The sequence below is a fragment of the Gobius niger genome, assembly GCF_951799975.1.
Source record: "Gobius niger genome assembly, chromosome: 9".
Lineage (NCBI taxonomy): Eukaryota > Metazoa > Chordata > Actinopteri > Gobiiformes > Gobiidae > Gobius > Gobius niger.
In genome coordinates, this window is record NC_136860.1 from 19,751,070 (window position 1) to 19,776,561 (window position 25,492).

Consider the following 25,492-nt stretch of genomic DNA (forward strand, 5'->3'; position numbering starts at 1 on the left):
CATTTGTACAGGCCTTACTTTCCCAGCCCAACACTGCCTGGCTCTCTCAACACTACACATGTCAGACAAAGTGATAGATAAAATTGAGATGGATTGGATTGCACTGGGCATTTCGAAGCACAAAACTGTCCTTATCCAACAACTCCTTTACAGGCCTGAATCACTTAAATTGGAAAAGAAGCTTGATGAGGTTTTCTGGCATTTTCTGAGATACAGACAGTGGAATATGAAAGCTGCAGGGATGAGAACGGGGGCACTGACTAGTTTTTGTCAGGTTGTACTAAGTTGAACTTTAGCGCGTTGACATTCCTGGCCTTCTCTGGTTCTGACCGGCTGCCATGAGACGATGGATGTGGAGGAGGTTTTTTTTGTCTAACTGCCTTACTTGGATAGACTAAGCTCCTGTTGCAATGTGCTCATATAAACAGTGAAAGACCAAGAGGCAGAGATGCAGGTGCACAAAGTACAATAAGCTAAATTTAGCGACTACAATCACACAGGGAATGTGTTGGCATTGGATACAAATGGGAGTTTCTTAACCAACTGAAGATAATAGTGTCTTTCATAATGGTGTAAAATCTGGGATCGTCACTTTGTTTCACATCCACACACTCTGGCATAAATCTGCTGAGTCACTTTAATCACTGCACGGCAAAAGGCAAAAGCATAAACCTGTTTAGTGTAACTACTTAGCAGAAAACCGTCTATTCCTGAGAACTTTAAGGTGGCCAGGATTTACTTAATAACTGTTTAGGCATCATAGATTTAAGACAGAGGTGTCGGCCAAATTCTCTCACAAGAAACAAGGGCAGAGGTCACAATCCCACCAGGAGACGTAATGCAGGTACACGTGCAATAAAACAGGGCTGTGTTGTGTGCTTCCTTTATTTAAGGCGTCCTGCCGCGCTTATTTGCTGGGAACCACTTGATTTGAACCATGCCCAGCTTGGCTGGAGGCAGCAGGTATTCATCTGCAGTGGGGAAATCATTCAGGGCTTCTGTAACCAAAAGCAGATGCACGGACAGACCCGCGTTCTCACACAAACACATGTCCAAATTATTCGACGTCATAACAAGCAGCAAGACCCACATGGAAGTCATCTAAACAGCAGAGTCAAACGTGAGGACATGAAAAACCACAAGACGATATCCTTATGTTCTTTCAACTTTCCACATTTAGTCTTAAGGTTTGAATTTAAGGTCAGTCGATCTCAAATAAAGACTAATAAAATGTAGCACTAACGTTTCATCAGAATGTAAGAAGAAAAAGAAGCAGTACAGCACAATAACTGTGAATTAAATAAACCTTGAGTCTTCTGGCTGGATAAGGGCCCTATTTGCTGACTCTCCAACAAAGGAAGTTTCTACTTGACTTGAATCCATGGCAGCTGGAGAGATTTAAGTGTTAAGCACCAATTGCAATTGCTGCTAAAACAATCATGCTTTGCTGTCACCAAGCATATCCATTTTCTCTTGCAAGAGACAACCTCAAAACTCAGATTAGTAAAAGTAATATCTTATGATATCTATCCCTTATACCACATAATGATATTAAAAGTTCCAACAATAAGCAGTAACACTCCTTCTTTCATCTCAAGACACTTACACAATCAATGCTACACAATAACAATGGAACAAACGTAAGTACAATGACTTTTAACTTTTGATTTCCTTGTTAAGACTTTTTCTTTTGAGATGTATCTTTCTCTAAATGCAGATCTGTTCCAAAAAACACTGTTCCTTTTAATTAATGTGGATAAAAGTGTCTTCAAGCATGACCAGCCGCTAAATGTTGCCTGTCATCACAGTTAAGGCCAAAACAGCTGCTAATAAGAGTCCCCAACTCCGGAAAGCATTTCTGCCCAAGCACGTGTCCCAGCCAAACAGATACCAACTCATTTCAGCATCTCAAGCATTGGACATTGACCATGCACTGCTTGTTCGTTTTGCAATTATGCTCCTATAACAAAGTCTGCTCGGAAGAAAGCCCCGCTTATCTGTTCAACATGTCACTAAGTAGGAACATAATCCAGGACTGCTGTGCTGCCATGTTTTACTGTCAACGCAAGAATTCTCATGTGCAAAATTAACTGGGCAAATGGGAAAATAGTTTTAGAGGACTTTTTAGGCCCTGTTCCCATGATTGCACTGGGACATATCGTGTAGCACTGGTTGTCATGGCGATGCCTAAACAACACAAACTTCTTCGTGAAAGTACTTTTCTTCGCCGCCGCATGCGTTTATCTCAAAGTCTTTCCGCTGCCTTTGTCTCATCAGTCCTGTGTCCACTTGACTCGTGGTGTGACCCCTAGTGACTCATCCTGCCGACCTTTGACCCTGGGGGAGGCCATTAGCGTGGATTTAGGAGCTCAAACGAGGCTTTCGATTGCAGGGTCATCATGATAAGAGGCTGCCTCTGTGACTGTCTCTGTCGGGGAGTGCAGCAGCAGACATTGGCATGAAATGTTAGCCTGTTAACAAATTAAAGCTAAGTCCCTCCTAATCAGCGAGAGTGGGGGACTTTCCGGGTCTGAATTCAGCAGAAACACCCAGGAACAGATGCTTTCAGATAAAGTACTTTCACCGCAGGAATTACTTAAGTAAGGACAACAAAAATTGTTTGTAAGAGAGACTGTGGTTAACCTCTTAACCCCCACCTAAACCAAGCACATTTTCTCCAGTTTGTCTTTACCCAAATCTACAAGCTTCTTGAAAAAAGTGTCCAACAGAAGAGTGACAAAAAGCAATGAAAGTGTGACAAAAATGTGATGATATTTATTTGGATGAGATATGTAGGTCTTAGCATTCAAATGAGGCGTTACACTGGCATGCAGGCCTATGGACTTTATGGATTTGGGCAAAGTTGAACTGGAGAAAATGCACTCGGTTAAAGGGACTACATGCAAGTTGGTCATTTTTATACTCACTACTGCCACCTCAGGTCTTGCGCGTATCTGCAGGTTCTATGTTAAGCTCGTGCATGACGGCACTTCGGACCTGAAGTAACAACGTTTTGAGTGACAGTGCAGGATTTTAGAGGCAGTTGTGGTGAACAGGCCTGAGCTCATTCTACACATTAGAATATACTGGAATATATTGGGGGATGAAAATACTGAATTTTAACATTTTTAATCTCTGTATAGTCCCTTTAAGGCGGGGGATTTTTTTTTAAAGTTTTTTGTTGTTGTTGTTGATTGTTGGCTGTACATGTGAAAATGCGTGTGATGCATCCGCACATGTGCATTATGTAGAAAAGCTGAACACCTTTGAGGAGCTGCTTGAAAAGAGCTGAGTTACTAGTAGCTCCTCAGTGTTCTCAGATGTAGACCTTGAGTTCAATTCTTTTCTGCTTCTAAACTGCTGCAAAAAAATTTAGCTGTTTTCCTAAATATTTACAGTGGATGCGTACAAGTGCAGTGTTATTCACATGCCCACATGTTGAAGATCTGAGCTGAAATTGTTCTGAAGTGTCATTAAACATTCCCCATCAATCCCACAGAAACAACAGCCGTCCAAGAACTAGCAAACAGAGAAAATCAAATCAGCGTGTTTGAGATGCCTGTGCCCAAAACGTGACTCCGATCAGCTCAGCTGCACCTTCCTCTGCAAACACGTCTCTGATTGAGGCTTTTGGAGAGTGCGGAGTGAAGGCAGCACAAACACAAACACAGAGCCGCTCGGGTGCACGTGAGCGCGGCGCACTTGTGGTTCCTGTCTGAATGTGCATCTCTGGGCTCCAGGATGTAGGCTTTAGGAAGTGGGTCTTTTCTGTGCAGCGAGGCCTCTTCCTTGCCTTTTATGCGCACAAAGACAAGAAGGGGCAGGGTCCGCTCCACATCTCTCCAAAGAGCACTGGGCTATCTGGGAAAAATGTTGGCACGAGAGGACAGCAGTGACCTCTGTGACCGACCCATATACTGTATCTAATGGCAGTTATTCCCACACTTTCACTCGACTTGTTTGTTTCAGTTAACAGAATTACAATTTAGTTAAGAGCGAGCCTGTGGTGGAAAATAACCTGGCGCTTTAACTCCAGAAGTTGTTTGTGACCAGTAAAGTTGTGGTTATTGTCAAAAGGAAAACATGACCAAGGTGATATGGCATTCACTTGCAATCTAATCTCCTTGCTGGTCTTACTAATACCTCAATAAAACATTAACATTTTCTGGACTACAGTGAGTGAAGACAAAGATCACTCATAATTTCCCACATAAGGTCTTTGAACCACCTTTTCCTTTGGCGCTGTGACGCCGTTCTCTCTAAAAGGGAAAAATCACTCCCTCATTAAATTACCTCTAACCACTTCAATTTACACATTGTGTTTGGAGTGTGAGAACATTGGGGATTTCCAAAACAGTGAAAGACGCTCTTTATTCTGGTCGTTTCTTCCTAATATGCTGAAAAGGCGCAATAATTATCATTCCAGACACTTAAAAAGCTGCCCGAGAGTGGCGATCTATTGTTCTTCTGTTTCCACATCAGATCGTATCACCTGCATCTCCATAACGTCACTGCTATTGTAACATCAACGCCCCAGGGGCTTTAGGGATGCTGTCATTGGAAATTATAGACTCCAAATATAAACATCGTGTTCTCACTTCCTATATGTTCGAGTCTCACAGGGTTAATGAAAAACTGAACAATAAAAAGAACAAAGAGAGGAACTTTGGTTCTCTTGATGAAGCATATTGTAGCCGACATACTATATGTCAACATGTTAGACCAGCGAGACCTCCCAATGCAAGCATTCATCATTTAAAAGGGATGTAATGCATTGAAAAAAAGGGACATCTTAAGTAACAAAGTATATTTGCTTGAGTTCTCTGTCTCTGAAAGAAGAAGTGTCTGGCTTTGATACACTGTGTGAAATATCTATAATGCTGCTGTAGGTGGTCCCAGCCCTTTGTGTTCATTATTGTCACAATATTTATGGAATATCTTCCGTCTACCTCTGTGCAAATTGAGTTACTAGACATTTTTGGCCATTGTACTTCAAGAACAATACATACTGTTGCTAATTTACAACTAATTTAAGGCTGACCAAAATGGCAGAGGCTCATTACTCTAATAACATACTCTATTAAGATGCCATATATAGAGAAGTCCAGAATAATATGACCTGTAACATTCAGATTGTAGTTCACATCATTGTATAGTCTTGCTCTGCAGCTGAGACTTTATGAAATACACTTCACTTTGGCACAAAGTATAACCTGATAAACCTTAAATGGAACAAATATGAATCATGTGCTTATCTCATCTGCTTTCATGATACTGTCACGAGTGTTTCGTCTCCATTCACACTCACTGAAATTCACATATCGGGGACAATCAACTGTACAAAACGTTCCAGGTAATGTCTGACTTTTTAGAGTACAATCCCAGGTAGTCCAACCACTTGTAGATGCATTAGAAAGATCAGACGATATAATCTGATTCAGTGATCTGCGTGTCCGATAAATCCAGTAGCCTTTCATTCATGCGTCAGCAAATGAAAACAAACCGCCTCTAGTTCTGGCTCAACATCATCCAAAAAACAACAGCCACCATTCTACCTCCAGTCAGACACAACAGCTGGACCAAAACCTGACTTCTGCCAAAACATTTTCAGTGCTCACTCTCCTCATTGCGGGCGGTGTCACGGGAAGAACAGTCAGTGCTGCCTGTCCCGCTCCAAACATCACCTGACCTTCAAACTGAGCTCTGATTGCATCTTTATTTGCGTAAGGTAGATTTAATGGGAACAAACTGTCTCTTTTGACTGAATCTGGTAAGTCACTAGCACCAGAACTAAACACAAGGCTTTCTCATTTGACACGGTTATCTGAGCACCGAGCTGTTTATTTAATATGGTAGAAAAATTCCATTTATAATGGGCTTTACCAGCGCAATGCAAGACAGTGGCCAGATCTGATAGTCGTTACTCAGTTGCAGTTTCATAGACTTGCTTTGGTACAGGCTGGGGTCTATTTTAGCTGATTTGTTGCAGTCCTATTGTAGGTTTTCCCAGTTTTGGTGGTACATGAGACAATATTTACTGAGGTGTTACTTGGTGTGAGAAGTCTGAGAACAACAGTAATGAATGAAATATACATAATAACCAGAGCACTCAGATCTCTGCAGCAAGACAATCTTTCCATACCCTCAAACTTTGTAAAATATCATCAGTAATCGGGGCATGAATGGGCGATTGTAAAAACATTTAGCTGAAATTCATAAAAAATCGAAAGAGGCCCACCCTATGAGATCAACCCAAAGTTTGACAGACCATGCCCTAACAAAATTGCCTCAGTGCTCACCGTATGTCATAATTTGTCAAAGCCCTAAGATGTAAATGGCAGGACATTGTTACCAAAAGATGTCCTTGTTTAACAGACATAGTTACAAGAATGCTCATCTGACACAGACGATTTGGAAACAGTAAAAAAAAAGCACTAATGGGAAACCCCGAACCCATCAACATGAGATCAGTCATTCATGTGCACAGATTTATGCCGCGCATTTGTCACACACCCATGCAATTATTGGGACACACATAGAGCCACAGAATGACTCTTTTCAGTCACTTTGCAGAACCATAATGCATAATTGCAGCGTTAGGGCTCAGTTATGGTAAAGTAATGAGACGTTCGGATTCCAAGGGGAAATTGTGTGTTTAGTTTGAGGGAAAACAAACCTCACACCTGTCTTTCAAAGAAACCTCAAACAAACAACTGAAGAAAGACAGCGCCCAAAACTTTATTTTTCAAGCAAACTCGTGAATCTGCTGAATTAAGCTCCGCTACTTTCAGCATTTTGAGAGGGTTAAGGGCAAGGACAAGAGTGAGACCAACAGATTGTCTATGGAGCATCGTCGTTGGCTCCACTCAGCATTCCTCTGCATTAGGGCAGGATCCGACCTCCCACCTCACTGTTAGAGAGAGGTATCCATTTCCCCATCAACGTACAAATCACACATGACTTTTATGACTCGCCTTTTCACTGTTAACTTGCTTCATTATATACTGGCATCATGTAGCACCCATTAACACACTGCTGTCGACAAGTTAAAGTAAGGTCAGAGTGAAACTGGGGATTAGAGCGGCCAGATTGATTAGAATTGAAGCAAATTCTCTACAGAGAATGTGCAAACATGGTCTGTGATTAGTGCAAACATGTTATTAGTTTTGTGTTTCAGTCCTTTCTCAAACATGAATGTACCTGAACTATATTGATTTAAAAATCATTTGAACCTCTTACCCCCCGCCTTAACCAAGAACATTTCCCCCAGTGTGTCTTTACCCAAACTTAAACGTTTCTCGAATGGAGCTTACACCCTGTGTAGGCCAGAGTATTTGAAAGTTAAGACCTCCTAAACTCTTCTCTTACAAGTTATGATTGTCATGCTTTTGTCCTTTTTGGTTGTATTTTCATCACGTTTTTGTTGCTTTCTTGACATGTTTTGGTCACATATCTGTGGCTTGATCAGTTACATTACAATAAAAAAAACTAAATGTGGCCAAAACGCTACAAAAAATCATTGAAAATGTGACAAAAATGTGACAAAAAAGCATGAAAACTTGATTTAAAAAAACCCACAACAAAAACAAGAAGCTTACACGAAATGTGTAGGTCTCAGCTTTCAAATGAGGCATTACACTGGCCTATAGAGGCTTTAAGCTCCAGTCAAGAATCTTTTAGATTTGGGTAAAACTGGAGAAAATTAGCTCAGTTAAGGTGCGATGTGTCTTTTTCCCTTTATCTTTTTCTCTTGTCTTTTCTCTGCCCAACACATGTCACAGTGTTCCTCTTCTTGAACATCATCTGACACTTCACAGGAGCCACAGGCACTAAGTAGGACAGCGCCGTCACACTACGTGAATATCAAGGTCAGAGATGTCTCAGCACTGGCCACTGTCAAAACACAGTGCTCCAAACAGAAGCACAACTCTCCCAAATGGAGGCATTTTTACAGCGGTGTGAACAGGGCTGAAGCGGCTCAGGTCTCCTCTGGGGGCTCTGTCTGGGCTGGTGGCCAGTTGTGTGGTGAGAAGGTCAGCTGTCATCTATGTGGGAGGGGGGCAATCGACAAGATCAAACCTCGACCAAATGACATGATCCCCTGTCACCACTTTGAGGTCCCAGAGAAGAGTCGCTATACGATGTTTCCTATAGACAATACATGCACATTCCTCAGGCAGAAGGAGGATGAAGTGTAATTAGCAACACTTCCTCCATGTTGGGTTTGATGCTCTGGACAAGAGAATAGGAACCCGGCTGTGAGGAGTTGACTTTCTCTATGCTACAACACATTTCCAAATCAGCAAACTCTATTTCTATACTAATAATGTCGACATACAAATATGATATGTTTGGATAATGATCATTGTCAGGTTATACCACAAGGTAATGCTCCAAGACACAATGGAGATCTCAGTTCATGGCCTGAGATTGCTTCTTCTTCATGTGTAGGGCCACAAAGATTTCCAAACCTTGTTGAATCAGAGTCCCTTCATAAGAACCTATGCAAATCAATCTGAGATGTTTATTTCACAAGGTCATTTGATCGTTATTTAGAAGTTTAAGACCTTCCTCTCCTGGGCTCAATCTCTCCAAGTGTCTCTAGTTTCCTGTTTGTGTTGCAGTTCATCCATGCAGCCACCAGATAAAGCAACTCCAGCTGCAGGATGTAGTAGGCGCAATATCTTGAGCATGTGTGAGGAAACATTGAGGGAAACTACATCGATGTGAAGATGTGAAAACCGCAGAGAGCAAAAACTGCATTTTTCTTAGTGACAGCCATAATTTACTCTTGCCTTTACATACTGTAGATGGACAGAGAAACTCCCTGAAGATAACAGCTCTTGAGACTTACAGAAAGCTGAACACATTTGTGGCCAATTACGGGACAGTGATTTGAGTGTTGACACTGGAAGTCATTCTTGTTTCATCCAGCATCAACGGTCCCAGGAAACAGACTGCTTATCCTTGAATTGGCTTGTATTTAAACTGTGTGAAGACTTTTTTCTGTAACTCAAATGCCCATGCCCATCACCTAACTATGTGATAAGTCTCAATCACATTAGGAAAAGTATGCAGGGATGTCCAGGCAAACGCTCTTGGGTTGGACATGTACTGGAAACTTGAGATTTGCTTACTGCTACTGAAGACAGGACCCCACCCTCCGCCTGCCCCTCTTCTACAGGAGAAGGGCGGGAGGCTCAACCAGGACACTACAATGTTGAGAGCAGCATGACCGAACCAAAATGTTGGTTTGAGGTTAACATAAATCACTGGCCACAGATTTCACACTGATGGTAAAACATTTGAGCAATGAGCACAAACCAAATGGCACAATAACAAGCATAGACTGAATGAAAACTTTTGTCATTGTTCTTTTTTTTCCTCCTTCCATTGAGATAAAGTGACACTTTCATTAAGAATAAAGACTCCACATATATGTATTTGCAAATAGAAACCCCACAGCCAGTTTTGAAGCACTTACCTCAGCGTGCGCTCGGTCAAAGCAGAGCGCCAGTAGGACCAGGGCTGCGCACTGGAGCAGCATCGTAGCGGCGTCTGCAGCAGCCTGGCTCCTCGTAACCACCACCTGTTGACGCGCCGCTTCTCTTTCTGCACTATTTTTCAAAGATAATTCGCTGTTTATGTCCGTGCAGGGGACAACACCGTTGGCTGCATCTTTGTCCGAGACGATGTGAGCGTCTGATCAATCCAACTTGGTCTTGTTTCTTACTGCACCACACCCCCTCCTCCCAAGAGAAGACCACCCTCGTCCATCCGAATGCGCACAAACTTGCAAACAGTTTGCCTTTTCGGAGTAAGAAGAAGGACTAGTCGCCACACATTGCTGTTTTTCTGTCAATGTTGAAGGAGTTTTCCCACTAAGCAAACTACCTGTTGTAAACTTCTCGGGAGCGCGCTGCTCTGGTGTCCGCAGGCGGTCGGTTTGTCCACCTTCAATCCAGCACCGTAAGTAACATTATCAGTCTACATTAGGCTTTACATCTGCATATCTGCGACCGGAATCCTAATATTGTATTTGTTCAAATCTTGCTATAAAATACTAGAGTGATTAATGTACTAGTGCTGTCCTAAAACTTTTGTCTTCACGTTGAACGGGACGCGTGTGACAGTCCAGGCGGGAAGTGATGCTGTAGAAGTAAAGTGCATCGTGGGAAAGAAGTTTGCGGTCCACGTGCGTAGGACCATGCAGGGACAACACACCGGTGTGAGGTATGAGTGGGTCTGACTTCACATCACAGCTCTGTGAGATTTCTCATGCGTTTCTAACGGGTTCATTTTGCTTCATTGCAGACTTCTGCTTCTGCTTCTCTGCGTCTCCATCTTCGCCTCTGGAGTTCACGCAGTAAGTGGCCTCATCAATCCTTCACTTTTAATTTGAATTACTGCTCAGTGTTAAAGCTGGCCGACTGTAAGTGCAGAGACTGGACTGGATGCAAACGCTGCTCTTCAGTGGGAGTGTCATGTGGGGAGTTCCTCTGTGGAGGAGGGAACTGGGCTTGACATACTGATGCTACATAGCAGCAAAGCCCAAATCAGGAATGAAAAGTGTTGAAACTATATTGGTTGAAAGTACTTCATTTAAATAATTGTGCTCTTTGTAAATCAGAACTGGCAAACATGTGTTTATAATAGGGCTATTTGGCAGTCACTTCACCATAGGGTCAGGTCATGTCAGGGTTTTGTGTCTAATGTAGAAACCACCGATCATATACAGAAGACTTGTTTCCAACTTCCAGTTTGTCTCATTGCCAACAGTTTGGATTCCTTGTACCGTGTGGTTGCTTTATTGAATATCATTCCTCTGAAAAATTACAGTGGGATACACGCCTATATAAAGTAATTATTGTGCTGCACAACAAAGTGCATTGTTCTAAAATGTTATAGTAACATTACAATCATTATTTGGCTCCGTAAGCTGTCTATAAACATTGTTTGTTTGGACTTTACTGTTGGAGTTTTATTGTCACTCTGATGCCAGAAGTACGTTCCATGGCCTACTTGTTGCTCCCTCTCCTCCAGCCCTCCTCCGTGATGCATAAACCATGTGTTTCAGCTTGTTACACGTGAGTGTTGTGTGGCTGTTTTCTGCAGCGTTAGTACATCAGATGCTTTAAGCATTCTCTGAGGTATTTAATATCATTCTCAAGGCTCCCAAATTAAGAGATGTTTTTCCTCTGTAATGAAAGGCCTCCTTGTGTCTTCTCTTTATAAAATCTGTTTAGGCCTTGATTAAAAGCGTGTGACTCTGCTCGGAATCTCTGTTGAGCAAATCTAAGATTTCGAGACCAACAGTGTTGAAGTTCACAGTTATAACTAACATCTCTCAGTCTTTAAGACGAGTTCAGCTCTGAATCCAGTCACAAACATCACAGGATCTGTGCCCAAGTTAGTGACAAGCTGGACAAATGTGTTAAAGTCAAAGTTAAGTCCAAGTTTAGGTTAAAAAAAAAAAAGGTAGAATGAAGAAACAAGTGCAAATCTTTTTGCATTTGACATTTGTCATTAGTCATTGTAGTTACTAATGTCTGGATACTGTGTGTTAACTAGAGCACAGAGGTTGTATCATATAAAGAAAAAAAATCCTAACCATGTCTGAGAAAGTATGTTTCTAATATGAAATTCTAATCTGACCTTTGGGATGGCTTCAGTTCTTTATGGCTGCTCCCGATGGATTGAGCTCTTTCCCACCATTCATGTCCACACAGAGGATGGCTCACATTTAGGCTTTCCAGGAAATATATTTCCCAAGATATCCTACGACAGTTTAATATTCTAGAACAGTGGTTTTCACCTGGTATGACAGGATGACGAGCTGCGAATGAAACACTCCTTAAATTTGTAATCTATGAAATAAAATACTGTGTTTTCCCCACAATTTTTTGTTGAATAAGCTTTAATTAAAGCTTTAATTGAAATCATGATTAAAAACAACCTGATTGCAGTCGTCTTAACAAGTCCCGACCAGTTGAGAACCATGTACTATTCTATTTTGTTTCTATCATTCTTCTCTTGATTTGGAATGAGCCATCAGCCAGGATTTCCGGGTTAGCTCGTCTTTGAAACTGCTGCGTGCATGTGAATGACTTTTCCAAACTCCGCATGAATACCATTATCAGTGTCCTGTGGCAGAGGAAGGAAGGCTCCAGAGACAGTAGCGTTAACAGGAAGTTCCACACCGGACACTTTGAGATGGTCCAGCGTCAAATGTTTAAGAATATATTACTAGATGTTTATTTCGGCCAAGCAATAAAGCAGCAATGCCAGTAGCGGATGTAGGGTTTGTGATTTCCAATGGGGGTGGCCTTGATCCCTCGCGCAGCCACATTGTCTGCTATAGCAATTACCGCTGATTCAAGTTGAATGAATGATTGTTGCGAATGTGTAGGTTTTGTGTATATTACCGAAACAGTAAATCAAAGTGTCAAAAAAAAAGTCTTCTAAGGTTGAAGGAAAATCATGCAAACGGGAGATAGATAGTTCTGGAATACTTTAAAATTGGACATTAACTTGCAGAGCTTTGGAAATTCAAATGATCATGAGTTTGAAAGTCAAAAAATACGGCATAGGGCCTCCACCGTAGAAATATAAAGGAGAAGCCGACGTATGTGGACAGTTAGCAAGCTCGATAGTCTGGGAAACTTTTCAGAGTCCGTTAGCCTGTTCAGTTTACCCTACTTCCATTAGCGATTAGCCATTTGGGATTAACATTCCAAATTATGAACGATGCAGAGGTCAAAGCCTTATTATTAAATCATTAATGAATGTACAGACCAATAAGATTTCACTTTAGAGCTAAATGCCAAGTTTCAGGAAGTTAAGAAGTGTCAGGGTCAAGAACACATCATCTTATATTTTAATGATAGCGAAAAGACAGAAATGTAAATGCCATGAAACGGTCGGATATGTCACATCTTGCCATACTTTAATATTGGGACTTGCTTCACCATTCATTGTATGGGGATAGGACGCTCAATTCACACACGTGCAGAGGGATGTATGTATTTGAAGGAACAGGCTCAGATAGCTAAAGGCACTTTTGTTGTTTCAATGGCTTCGGCTCACTCAAAATGGCCTTGCGAGTCGTGACCCACCCGTTGAGAACCATTCAGTTACACTGTACAATGGTCAAACACTTGTATCGTAAGTGCATTTTAATTGGGTCAAGAGTGGCAAGCCGACACGTGACTGGCCTCTCTAAAGCTTTCTGTTGGAGGAGGAAAGTGCGCTTCCGGATCAAGCGAAAGATGTCTGTTGCTGATATGGGCCGAAAAAATGAACGCCATGTCCCCTGACAAAATACCACTGGAGATATTGCAAATGCCTAGGCTCAACAATGAAGGGAAGAGCCCATTGTGTGGGGCAGCAGGATGCAGAGGCTGGATGAGAAGTCCATGTGTGGGGCTTCCCTGTCTTCACCGCTCAATAAAAATGCTCTTTCCATCGAGGTGTTGCCTCAGAGCAGACCTTTCTGACCTGTATTCTTTAGTGTAGCTTTTGGCCAGTGGAAAGTATGTGTGCTGACCCAAATCTCCGCAAGATTCAGAACTGTGTGTCGCTCCTTTCTTCACCAAATAGAAACCCCAAGTGCTCTACAGTAGATATTCAACATATTCCCTTGTTGTAGAGTAGATTTTCATGACACAAAGCACATTATAAAACCGAGATTGGCAGCACAATCTTCATCTTTGCTTTTTTAATAAAGTAATTTCACTTTATTTTGAGGCTGTGGTCCAGGTGAGTGAATGCTTGTCTGGGATAAGTTTCTTCTTCTCTTCATTTTGACTCTTTTACTCGATCGAAGATGTTTGCTTTAACTGTGCTTCAATAGAGTGCAGGTTTTGGGATGAAAAGCTTGAAACCCAAACTAGTCTCCGAGAATCTTTATTTTGGCTTGGGCTTTATTTTCTCAAGAAAACGTGACACTTTAGTGCAGAGTTTTCAGATCACTTCAATCTACGTAGTTCCCTATTGTGACATTATGAAAGGCCTAGTGCTCTTGGCTGCTTGCCCCCATTGGTTAACAGTACAAAATACAGGTCAAATAAACTATAAAACAAAGTGACAGACCTCCTTTCAGTTATGATTCTGATTTGTTCCCATGATCACATGAATAGCGAGGTGTGAATCATTTTCTCACGTGCACGGCCCATTTCGTCTGTGACCTCAGTTTTTTTTTTCAATGGGAAGCATCCTGAAAACAGAATTGTGTGAAAAGAAAATAGATTATGCGGAGGAGAGCTCTAAACAGGAAGAGGAAACAGGGTGGAGTTACTCTGTCACAGTGTTTTACAGTCGGGCTGGACTCTAGAGAGGGTAAAATCAATCAAGTTACTGTACAGCCTGGTTAGCAATCCATTAGCTCTGCATTCTGCTGTGATGATGTCGATAGTTCTGCGTTTTACAGTGATACTCCTGAATTATTGTTAGCATACAGGGCATAAGTTACGGCTTTACGGAAGTAATAGATGATTTTCTTGAGCCACACATTGTTTCTTGTTTCAAATGACTGTTGCCACATTTTACTCTGAACTCCATCAAATCAACAACTGATTTAGTGGCTTCTCACTGATGTCAACTTGTCGGGGGTAAACACATGCATACATTGTACACATACAGATGTATACATAGTACACATGCACCACCATAACTCTGGAGCTGGAGAGCTGCTGAATACCAGTGGTTTGATCCATGGATAATAACACTCCATGCTTCATTTACATTCCCGGTTATGTGTGACAGCCGCAGATGACATGCACCACATCGGACTGCACAGGAAGATTTAGGGATTCACTGGGTTTTTTTTTTTCCTACTATTTAGGTTAGTACTTAGGTTCCTCAGCTCAGACCATCAACATTTCAGTTTGCATGAATTATCAATTTGAGATGGTAAATAGTCTCAACTTATATAGTGCTTTTCTACCTTCGTTAGGTCCAAAGCGATTGGAACCAGTCGCCCATTCACACTCTCATTCATGCACCAGTGTACACAGACACTGGAAGCAAGGAGGATGAAGTGTCGACAGTGTGCACCTTCAGGAGCTGGGATACGAACCCCCGACCTTCCGATCATGAGCTCATGAGATCATCACAGCTCTACCAACTGTGCCACTGATCTCATCCACACTTTGACATTAATAGCTTCCGTGTCTACTGTCATAAGTGTTCGATAGAATATTGATAAATAGAAATGGGCTCACCTGTGCATTTGTATATCATAATCTACAACATTTCTTTATGTTCCAAAGCCAACCGTCCAACTCTCTTTGACACAATATATGAACGGGCCTGTTGGGTTTTGCTTTTTACCATAAAACTCTTGTCGTCACGTGTTTCTACTCGTCCCAGTCTTTTGTGTCCTCATATGACAGCACCCATTTAGACATTTAAGTCATTGTCTTTTTTCTGACAAATATGTACTGCATGCCCTCACAGTAAACCACAAAGTGATTCTATTACCAATATCAAAGGCTCTTTGTCCGTAATAATCCTGTCAGAATCGCAGCCAAAACATACCATTCGCTTGTGCTCAGGACCAGGATGCTCTCCCAGCTGGAGTCTAATTGATTCGACCGAATTATATCTGGTCATGGGAGAAATGCTAACTGAATTAAACATACTTTGTGCTAGCGTGACCATGTCCAACTCCTCATTCTATTTTTTTAGTGCTTACTTTGGCTGTACTGCCCTCAGTTTTCATGGTTGGAGATACAATCCCATGTAAGGTCACACCAGCTGCTGATCGGTTCTCGGACCCGAAGAAAGATCGTGTGAAGTCAGTGCGCCGTTCTAACACTAAACTTGTCATTGTTAGACTTGTTGGAGGCAATTTCCTCATCAGAACTCAATGGCAACCCCTGCTAACTGAGCAGGACGCACTGATTGGGAATGCGGCCCTCTGGGAAATGGAGTTCATTCGGCTGGTGACCCGGGTCCGGCAGTGCTGGTGTCAGTCGTGGGGCAGTAACAGGAGACTTGTTGACACGAGGGCCTCTGCTGTGAGCACTGACCCTCACCCAGGTCAGGGTCATGTTCAACACTAAACTCATATAGTGTCTTTCTCCCCATCAGAGCCTGCCCTACAATATAACACAAACTCATCCCCACTGATGCTGTGATTATTTATTTTTTAATGAAACATGAAAATTAGATTACTTTTTTCTTTCTTTGCCCCAGAGAGTTTTGGTGTCGTAAATCTGTCGTGTTCTTGGTCAGCGGGCAGCAACGTCCACTGAAACGTAAGGGCCCCAAAGGAAAGAAAAGACATTTGAACCACTCCTTTAACTCCGTTCTCACCACCAATGAACACACATAACACATGGCTTTTGCAAAAACTCTATTGCTTTATCCACGTTGCCTTTGTTCCCAGGATTGAGCACATATTTCCGAGCTCCATTTTGTTCAATCAAATCAGTGACATCGTCTATTTACCTGCATAGCTTTTTTTGTCATGTTTTCATCTCCTTTTGTCGCTTCACTTTTTCAAGAAGCTTTTAGATTTGGATCGTGCCAAACTCGGTTCAGGTGGGGGTTAAGAGGTTAGCTTCTAGTTGGCTTGACGACTTGGTGTAACTTGGCTCTCTTTTGACTAGGAAAAATCACACCTCCAGTTGCTTATTCTTCACCATTTGACTTTCCAAACATCTCTAGCCCTCAAACATCTATCACAATGCAGAGTGGGTTATCACAGCTGCCCTACATTCACATGAGAACTCACCTCTCCCTCTCCTTGCAGCTGTTCCCATGGCGATACTCCAAGCCTCTTTTTCCTCCTATTCGTCATAAATCCATCCATGGCCTGAATCTGTAGCCCCCTCATCATCACCCACTCTTTTCCCATTTCCCCTGGACTTCACATGTGCGTGCCAATGTGTTTGTCTTATGTCTGCCACTTTCACTGTTCCACTTAAAATATATATCGCGGACTTGATAGCAATGGTAGCAGGAAGCATTTTTAGCCCTAAAGTAGCCATTAGCGGCTGCACAAGAATGAGCCTTATCAGCAAAATGGAGACCAGTGGGACATCAAGTGTTGTATCAAGACATGCGTCAGTTTCAAAAGGCTGCCAACAATAATACAGTTGCTGTGTTTGATGTTTGGCCTCCTGTGTTTTTGGTCTGGTTTAAAACCTGATTGAATCAAAAAGCCTGATGCAGGTGATAAAATACAAGCTTTTCTTTTGACCCGCAATTCTACTTTTAGCCTGGCTAGCTACCTGACCATGTATTGAGAATAAGACAGTATGGTACTGCTTCTGCTGCACGTAACTTCAAGATGAGACTCACCGACACAGAGTTAACCTGTTGGAAAGATTTGATGACCTGTACACTCCCATCAATATGAATGGAGACTACCATAAATAGCCGGGCTACAACTATGCCACAAAACAAATAAGTAAAAGGATTTCATTTAAAGCAGTACTAAGTAACTTGTTTACCTTAATAAATCCTTTTCGTAGTCCCTCTGTGGGTAGTACAAGTGTTAATGGGATGATTGGGGGGACTTTCATCTCTCCCCGGTGTCTCTGGCCAGAAAGCCATGCTTGCTTTCCCTGCTCCGACCTGAAGGTGCAATGCACACTAATAGAATCATGAAGAAGAATCTAACAGGCTAACGGGCCAAGCTAACTTTTTACAGCCAAGTTTGAGTGAAAAAAATGATCTCCATTGTGAAACTGGGTTGTGGCACGAAGTACAATATCCCTCTCTCCCTATGTCTTTTCTGTCAGCGTAGTATTTACTCTTACGGACGATTAATGAGTAAAAAAAAGCAACATGCTACGATATTGATCACACATTAAAATGACTAGATATATTCTGTTCTCTGTGATTGGTGTGTACGCCCGCACCTCTTCTGTTCCTGTGGTTATTTGAACATTCTCACTCACGGACACAGGCTTTTGGGACATTACTTGGGTCACATATGCATCAGAGGCACTATATTGTGTCATGGAAATTGTACATCTTATACGTGAAATTATTTAGGTATTATCAGCCTGACAAACCCAAACCATCTTTACATACATGATGGTTTTCATCTGGTCTAAGGGAGTACGGCTCGTGTGGCTGTTAGATTAAGTGCGGAAGTCTATCAGGTCCTGTCACTCAGGCCCGTCTGTCCATGAATGGGTTCACAGTTAGCTCAGTCCTGTTGAAATCGTCCAGGTGTTTTCAGTTCAACCACTTTGCTCTTTATCCTGACGTCCGTATCATTAGTGTGAACAAGGGCAGCTGGGACTCTGGCACCACATACATAAGCCCCCGAAGAAAAATGCACACAGATGTCTTTATGGAAACTGATTTTTTGTAATTCTTCGATGTAGTGTAGGACTTAACACTGGCTGTTGTTTCTTTGTCCTTTTGAAGAATCCTGTAGAAGTGAGGTACATCACCCAGTACATTTGATCCTTTAACCTCAAACCTACTTAACCGAGCGCATTTTCTCCAATTCAACTTTACCCAAATCCAAAAGCTTATCGACTGCAGCGCAACAGTGTAGTGCCTCATTTGAAAACAAAGCCTGACAAAACCAACTTTTTTGTTGCATTGCTGGCACGTTTTGTCGCATTTTCTCTTTTTATGTTGCTTTTTTGACTTGTTTTTGTTGTTTTTTTGTGTGAGTGTGTTTTTGTCTTTTTTGTCGCTCTTTTGTCACTTTTTTGTTGTGTTTTTGTTGCATTTCTGGGCATGTTTTTGATGCTCTTTTGTTGCTTCTTTTTTTTTTTTGTCACTTTTTTGTGGCTTTTTCATCACTTTTTTTCCGTTGCTTTTTTTATTGTGTTTTTGCCACTTTTTTTATATGTTTTTGTCACTTCTTAGGCATGTTTTTGTCCCTCTTTTCTCGCTTTTTTGTTCACAGTTTTGTTGCGTTTTCATCCTTGTATTCGTCGCTATTTTGATGCTTTTTTTTTCAAGAAGCTTTTAGATTTCTGTCATGCCAAACTGGAGAAAATGTACTTGGTTCAGGTGGGGATTAAGAGGTTGTGGTCTAACTGAACACATTGTTTGCAGTCCACTTCATCAGCTCTTCTTCATGTGTGAAAGCTGAGAAGAACCTCAAACAACGTCAAAGTCACCCCCTGTACCTTCAGAGAAAACTCTGTCAAGCCCTCGCTGAAAGAAAGCCACTTGACAAACACAATGCTGTAGTATGTTGATGTGAACCTTTCTTTATTCATCGTTGGTTATCTCAACCCATGTGATCTTTTTTAGTGTTTAAATGTAGGTCACCAAATCCCTCTTGGTCACATAGCAGATCTTCATTTTTTTTTAACTCCCCCTAACATGCCTGGATAATATAGTTTATTCTGTGACTAGGCGTCTCAACAGATTTGATTTCTAAGATTCAATAGGTTATTTTATGTGAATGTACATTTTATAAAAGGGAGTCTGGTGTCTATTTTTTGCCAGTTTTACTGTTGATTCAAAGGTCACACAGGATTACATGCTCCCATCATTCCATAAAACGCAAACTTAATGTACTGTTGAGTCCATCATTTGTTCCCTGAGGGAGGTTTGTGTGATACAACTATACATACCTTAAATGCCAGGGATATTTGGAGGCCACGGATACCTAATTTGGCTCACTGCGTTATCAGTGAGTAGTTCATCTCAACAGAAAGACATATTTCACCCACGAAGCTCCAGTTACAGAGCATTCCCATATTTTATTTCTGAAATTGGCCTAGATCCACCATCAGGGTCTACTGGATCTCAGTTTGTTTTGTCTGTGTCTAGGTCTTGGCTTGATCCTGTCCCTTTGCTAAAGTTGGTTTTGGATGAGGACATGATAGGAAGTGGTCGTGTCTAGCTTTTTGTTTGGATTGAGGCGGTAAATAAAAAAGCCCTAAACCACAGTGACTCACACTGACCACAGACCCATGAGCAAAACCACCCTGCATCTGGACAAGGCGGGAGAGGTTCTACCTGTCACAATGTCATGATCCCCTTTTTTAGTTATTCCTGTTTTTGTACATACTTCTCATCTGAGCTGGGGAGACATTGTGGTGTGGGGTTGGTGATAAGGTTTGATGCCAGTTATTCTTTTTCCTTAGACAATTGGAGATCAAAATGCCGATTGTATATCCAACACATTTGTGCCTGTCATTGAATTATAACCAGTGGATGTACATGATGCTTATTTTGAACTCTCATCAGTCTTTGTCAAGCCCTCATCCACTGTTCATTATCATTAACAGCAGCCATTTATTTACTGGGAGACTAAAGAAACAAGCATACGACCAAGGTCAGAGGATGTCCTGTTTTTATTTCAATCACAATTAAAGACCGGTGTGGACGTATAGGCTCGCAGTGCAACAGACGGGCCATAAAGAACAGCATTCATTAAGGGTTAGTCATTTAGCCACTGTGAACCTCAAATGTGCACATTACACTCCACACAATGTCTGTTTTTGCTGCAGTCATCGCTCATAACACTTGTGTGGTCCAACGTATAGCTTATGAAGATTAATAGTTGGTATTGTGGAAAGTACATTACAGTAGAGTTTCGCAGACCAGACCATAAAGTCAGGACATAAAAGGTGATCCTCTCCAGAACGCCAGTGTAAACGGCAAACTGCACTGACTGACCTACATCTTGCACGGTTGTTTGGGACGTCTCATAACAAGTATTGTATGTATTATCGCCTGTATTAAGAGATGACAATCGATTTAGATTAATTGTGTTCATTTGCACAGACGATTCTGCAGTCTTTGTAGTTTTTGTAGGGTCTGAGGGTATGTATGCTGCATTGTGATATTGGGTGAGGAAACAGGATGTAGCAGCATATTCACATTGTTTTCTGTTGGATTAGTTATTGGTCAGTTTAAAGCCATAAAGAGTGGAATGATTGGGAGCATTGTGTTGCATTGTGTGGGGGAAGAACCTGCTGTATGATTGTCCAGATGTGGACCATGATGTAATGGCAGAGATGAAATGATTAGCATCTACCGTATTTTCCGGACTATAAATCGCTATTTTTTTCATAGTTTGGCTAGGGGTGCGACTTAATTTCAGGTGCGACTTATATATCACATATATAATTTCACATATTTGCTATTTTCGTACTGACAGAGAGCTTGAACAATGTGATCCCAAGAGAGGCTGGTGCGACCTATACTCCGGAGTGACTTATATATGTTTTTTTCTTCTTCATTATGCATTTTTTGGCTGGTGCGACTTATAGTCCGGAAAAGTCTTCTGCAAATTAACACTTTCACACTAGGATTGTGAGTTACAAGGGGTAAGGGTAGATGATGACTAGACCATAGGATCAGAAATCCCTAACATCTTGGAATATATTGCGACAGCCAATCATAGCCAGTTGGTTGCTTGATCTGCTTCGTGTTCATCTTGCACCATGAGCATCTTGCCATGAAAACCATTGAAGCATGTCCTGGCCTCGCAGCCTGGACCCTCAGATATTCTGCTGTCTAACAAAGAAATCCCGCCTCGCGCATTCCTCTGCCCAGTGGAAGAGGGTCTTTTTGTTGTGGAGATAGGGGATCATTAAAGGACCGCGTCTGCTTTGCTAAAAGAAGCTCTTTGTGCATGTGCTCCATCTCAATGTGGGCTTTGTGCTGGACCGCCCGATATGCCGTCAAAGTCAAGTTGGGGGAATTATTTGGGACCTTTATCTGCCACTCTATAGCTGTGGGCATAAAGTGGCCATTTGGAGCAGAGAGGAGGGCAATGAGGCGGCTGCTCTGTAAGCATTTAGTATTGAGGTGTAGGTGGAGGAGATTGTTTGGAGCCTGATAGACATCGTTGTAGAAAAATCTAGAAAACTCTTTGTTGGGATGTTTCTATACATTTCTATACCAGAGATCCCTGATACGTTTCTGATGCTTTACATGTTTAAGAGTTTGGCTATTAGACTAATCAAATTGATATTGAAGTAAATTATTGATGTGAAAAGCAACAGGGTTTAGTTTTCAATGATTTATGTAACTTATGGGACTGCAGTGAAATTGTCAATCCGTGTTTAAGGCTCTTGCTGATTTGGCATTTGCAGGGAAGTTGAAACAATGGAAATTAAAGCAAGTGAAAGTGTGCTAATGCTTTGGATCATTGCTGGTGCACTGCAGTCACCCATAATCTCTAACTTGATTGAGCAGTCTGGATGTTGCATTTTTCTTGAACCAGATTAGCACACACTTCCTGATGACCGCATTATGCCATTATGAATGTCCTGGTTATCTGAGCCATTGCACCTTTGACCCATGAGTCGGGAAACCCGGTTAATAGACTTGACTGCTTTGATCATGTGTTGACCCCACTGCTGCTATTGCCTTTCTGTCACATCCAGGCGTGGGGAGGGCGGGAGGTTGGTTGGTATGCCGACATCCCAGGACAAATTGTCCCTGTTAGTGGGGGGACTCTGACCGGGGTTGAATAGGACTTTTATTGACACATGGACCCACATTCTCATGAGTCATTTGAGCCAAAGCATCCTCTCTGCCCCTACACCAATAAACACATGTGCGAGCAACTCTAAACTATCATGGCAGACACACGCACAGACAACATTGTAAACAAACTCTGCATACACACATACAATAATGTGCTTAGATCACATGGTCATATTTACTGCTGTTTGTGTTGACTCCTGAACATTTGCCTTGGATATGTTGTGCTCATGCTGTGTGTTTGTGCATCAGGGTGGGAAGAAGAACAGCGGCCCGTGCGGAGGAAGAGACTGCAGCGGAGGATGTCAGTGCTTCCCGGAGAAGGGTGCCAGGGTAAGTCCCACTCCAACAATGCCATAAACAACTGTATCTTCCTCCTCTACTTCCTTTCTTCTTTTAGATCAGAGAGCACTTTTGTGACACAGTTTAAGGCCATTACAGGATGTAGATCAGAAGAATAACCGTTTCAAATGTGCGAGGGAGATTGTGGTTCAACGCCAAAGCAGGCACAGAGCCAAATGTAAACCATACTTAATGTCATAAATGTATAATGTATTTCCTCAAGTCCCAAGAGCTGAAAAGGGTGCGAGGTTCATGAGAGTCATTAGGAGACAATGCAGGACAGGAGGGAGGGCTTGACTTCAGAGAGTTGAACTTAGACTAAACAATGAGAGATAAGGGCCGCCTGAGTTCTGCATCGCCACACACTTCATACACTCACTGTACATCAGATATAGGCCTCTAATCATCGGACCCTTCATAACATGACGCTTTGAAATGGCAATGCACAGTCCACATCAGAGTAATAGGTTTTGCTATTCCTAAAATGTCTACTAGTGGAGGGTCGAGAGTGCATTTTTAAATATCTGTAATTATTCTGCTGTTGAGGAGGAAAGAATGGTTTGGTCTTCTCTGTACTGAAACACATATCAGCTCCCTCTTGTCTCATGGGCAGAGTCAGACCTTTTTAAGGGCTATGTTTCTATAGTACTCGTGGTCTAGACTCGAGGACAAGTAATTCGTGAAATCCCATCCAGCCATGGGTAGCACAGGCCACCCCTAAAACCTGACAGACGCGCTGAGGCAATACATGGGGTTAATTAACAAGTTTAATTGAATTCTACCTGTAATATATGATCAAGCAGTAGCAAGAAACAGGGAGAACATGCAAACTCCACAGAAAGGCCCTGTACGATGATGGAACCTGTATTAAGAAAGCGTCAAATCCGGCTGCTCTGATTTGCTCCTCATGAACAAAGTTTGTACAGAAACAAATTAGCTAAACATCCGTCTTTGACCTTTTATTGATTGAAAGACACATAATACAGTATTTAGTCTGTGCTCAGCTGCATGGTGTAAAAGACTCATGCCCGCATTGTGTTCGGTGGTGTTGAAGACTCCCCAAGGAGTAATTAAACATGAGGAATGTTCCTGTAACTGTACTCTGGCATCCTCTGAGGAGCGGCCAACAGCAGCCGACCTTCAGCCCTTGAGCCCGACTGACAGAGGAAGCACTGCAGAGGGCAGACACGAGGAAGCTCTGTGTTACAGAAGGAAATCAGTCTGAGTGGGTCGACTGCCACGCATTGTTTAATTTTGGTCTGTGCGTCATGGCCTGGCATTATAAGTGATAACCAAAGCAATTATTTTCAGACCGTTGCTGTTTTGCCATTCAATACAGCATCCAACTGAGTATCGCCGCTGAAGATGTTCACTTGCACAAAATCCTCCACATATCATAAATTCACTTGAGTATTTAAAAAGACTTTTGACATAACCAGAGCATAAATTGAGCTGCAGCAAAAAAGGAATAATCATTTGCTCTAAATGCAGCCGCGTTGCGAAAGTGCCTGCCTCGTCCTCTGCTTATTTAAAGCAGAGAACGAGTAATGAACATTTTCCAACGCCTTTGACAGAAAATTTCATCCAACTCTTTGCGCAACTAATATTAACTGCTAACAAGATGGATAGTCACAGATGTGACTGATGAGCTACAAGCGTTTCCAAACGCAGCTGTCTCATTTGGTGAGAGACTTGATACAGCTGTTGTGATGAGGACTTTGCTTTTTATGGCGACATTTTAGTCACTTCATGGTAATATGGTTTTGACAAAAGTAATTCAAAAATAATGATCTTAACGGTCATCCTGCCATGTTCACTCATGAAGCAGTAAGATTAACGGCACTTGAAAACCAATCTGAGTGATTGTAATTTAAATAAATAAAATCTCTGCAAAATACCCCTAGGATCTTGTATATAATAGGGATATTTGCCAACCCTGAAGTTTACATCTTTACAAATGCATGGGGATCTCTCTCTTGTTCAGCAGTTCAAATTCAAATGTTTTTGTGCCTGGGTGTGTCCCATGTTTAAAATGTTGAATCTATGACATGCACTTGTCATAAAAACTGAAATCAGATATTTTTCCAGTTGTGCACCCCTATTCAAAAAACAAAGCTGGTGTAAATCTTAAGTGGCAGCATTCTTCAGCAGTACATTGGGACTCAAACAGATGCACACTGAAAGAGTGTGAGAAAATGGGACAATGAGGAACTTTGTGCAGTAATCCAGAGACCTTAATGTCTTTGCTTTTCGCACTTGGCAAATGTCGGGTCCAGTGCACCACCCACTGCTCTGGCATTGTGTGCGAAGGCATGCAGAAGTCCCACCCACTGCCCTCTCTACATCTGCAAAACCTGTTCAACTAAAAGTTAAGTGGAAAGCAAGAAAATCAATACCTGATGTACGTTTTTGGTGACAAGTGGTGGGTGAAAGAACGAGGTATTACATCCTAACAGAGCATGTGTTGAATTGGTTTAGTAAAAATATCATTGATCTAGTAAACCTCAGCAAAATATTTCCTGACACGTTGTGGTTGGAGTTGGCATTTTTGGCAATACAGTAAGAGATGAACATGTAAATGAAAGCAGCTAATGGGCGAGTGGTAAAGGAACAGCATGTGTCAGGAAAAATGTCAAAATATAGACAAAATTACTGTGATATTACATATGTAACTGCAAGATTGTAACATGTATCGAAAGATCTATTTCTATCTTCGGAGAAA

General features: G+C 41.9%; 2 protein-coding genes across 2 annotated transcripts in view; one reads left to right on the forward strand and one right to left on the reverse strand.

Annotated features, from left to right (window-relative positions):
- col4a1 (collagen, type IV, alpha 1) overlaps positions 1-9,701 on the reverse strand; it is a 34,920-nt gene extending 25,219 nt beyond the window's left edge. Inside the window, exon 1 of the mRNA XM_079562436.1 lies at positions 9,485-9,701. Coding sequence (XP_079418562.1) covers positions 9,485-9,547 — 63 coding nt within the window. The 5' untranslated portion in view covers positions 9,548-9,701. The remainder of the gene's footprint in view (positions 1-9,484) is intronic.
- Positions 9,702-9,715: 14 nt separating this feature from the next.
- The window catches only part of col4a2 (collagen, type IV, alpha 2), a gene marked incomplete at its 5' end in the record, with an annotated part of 43,811 nt that continues 28,034 nt past the window's right edge, over positions 9,716-25,492 (forward strand). The window contains 4 exons of the mRNA XM_079562646.1: positions 9,716-9,865; positions 10,085-10,233; positions 10,315-10,366; positions 22,681-22,761. Of these exons, the coding sequence (XP_079418772.1) occupies positions 9,716-9,865; positions 10,085-10,233; positions 10,315-10,366; positions 22,681-22,761 (432 nt within the window). The remainder of the gene's footprint in view (positions 9,866-10,084; positions 10,234-10,314; positions 10,367-22,680; positions 22,762-25,492) is intronic.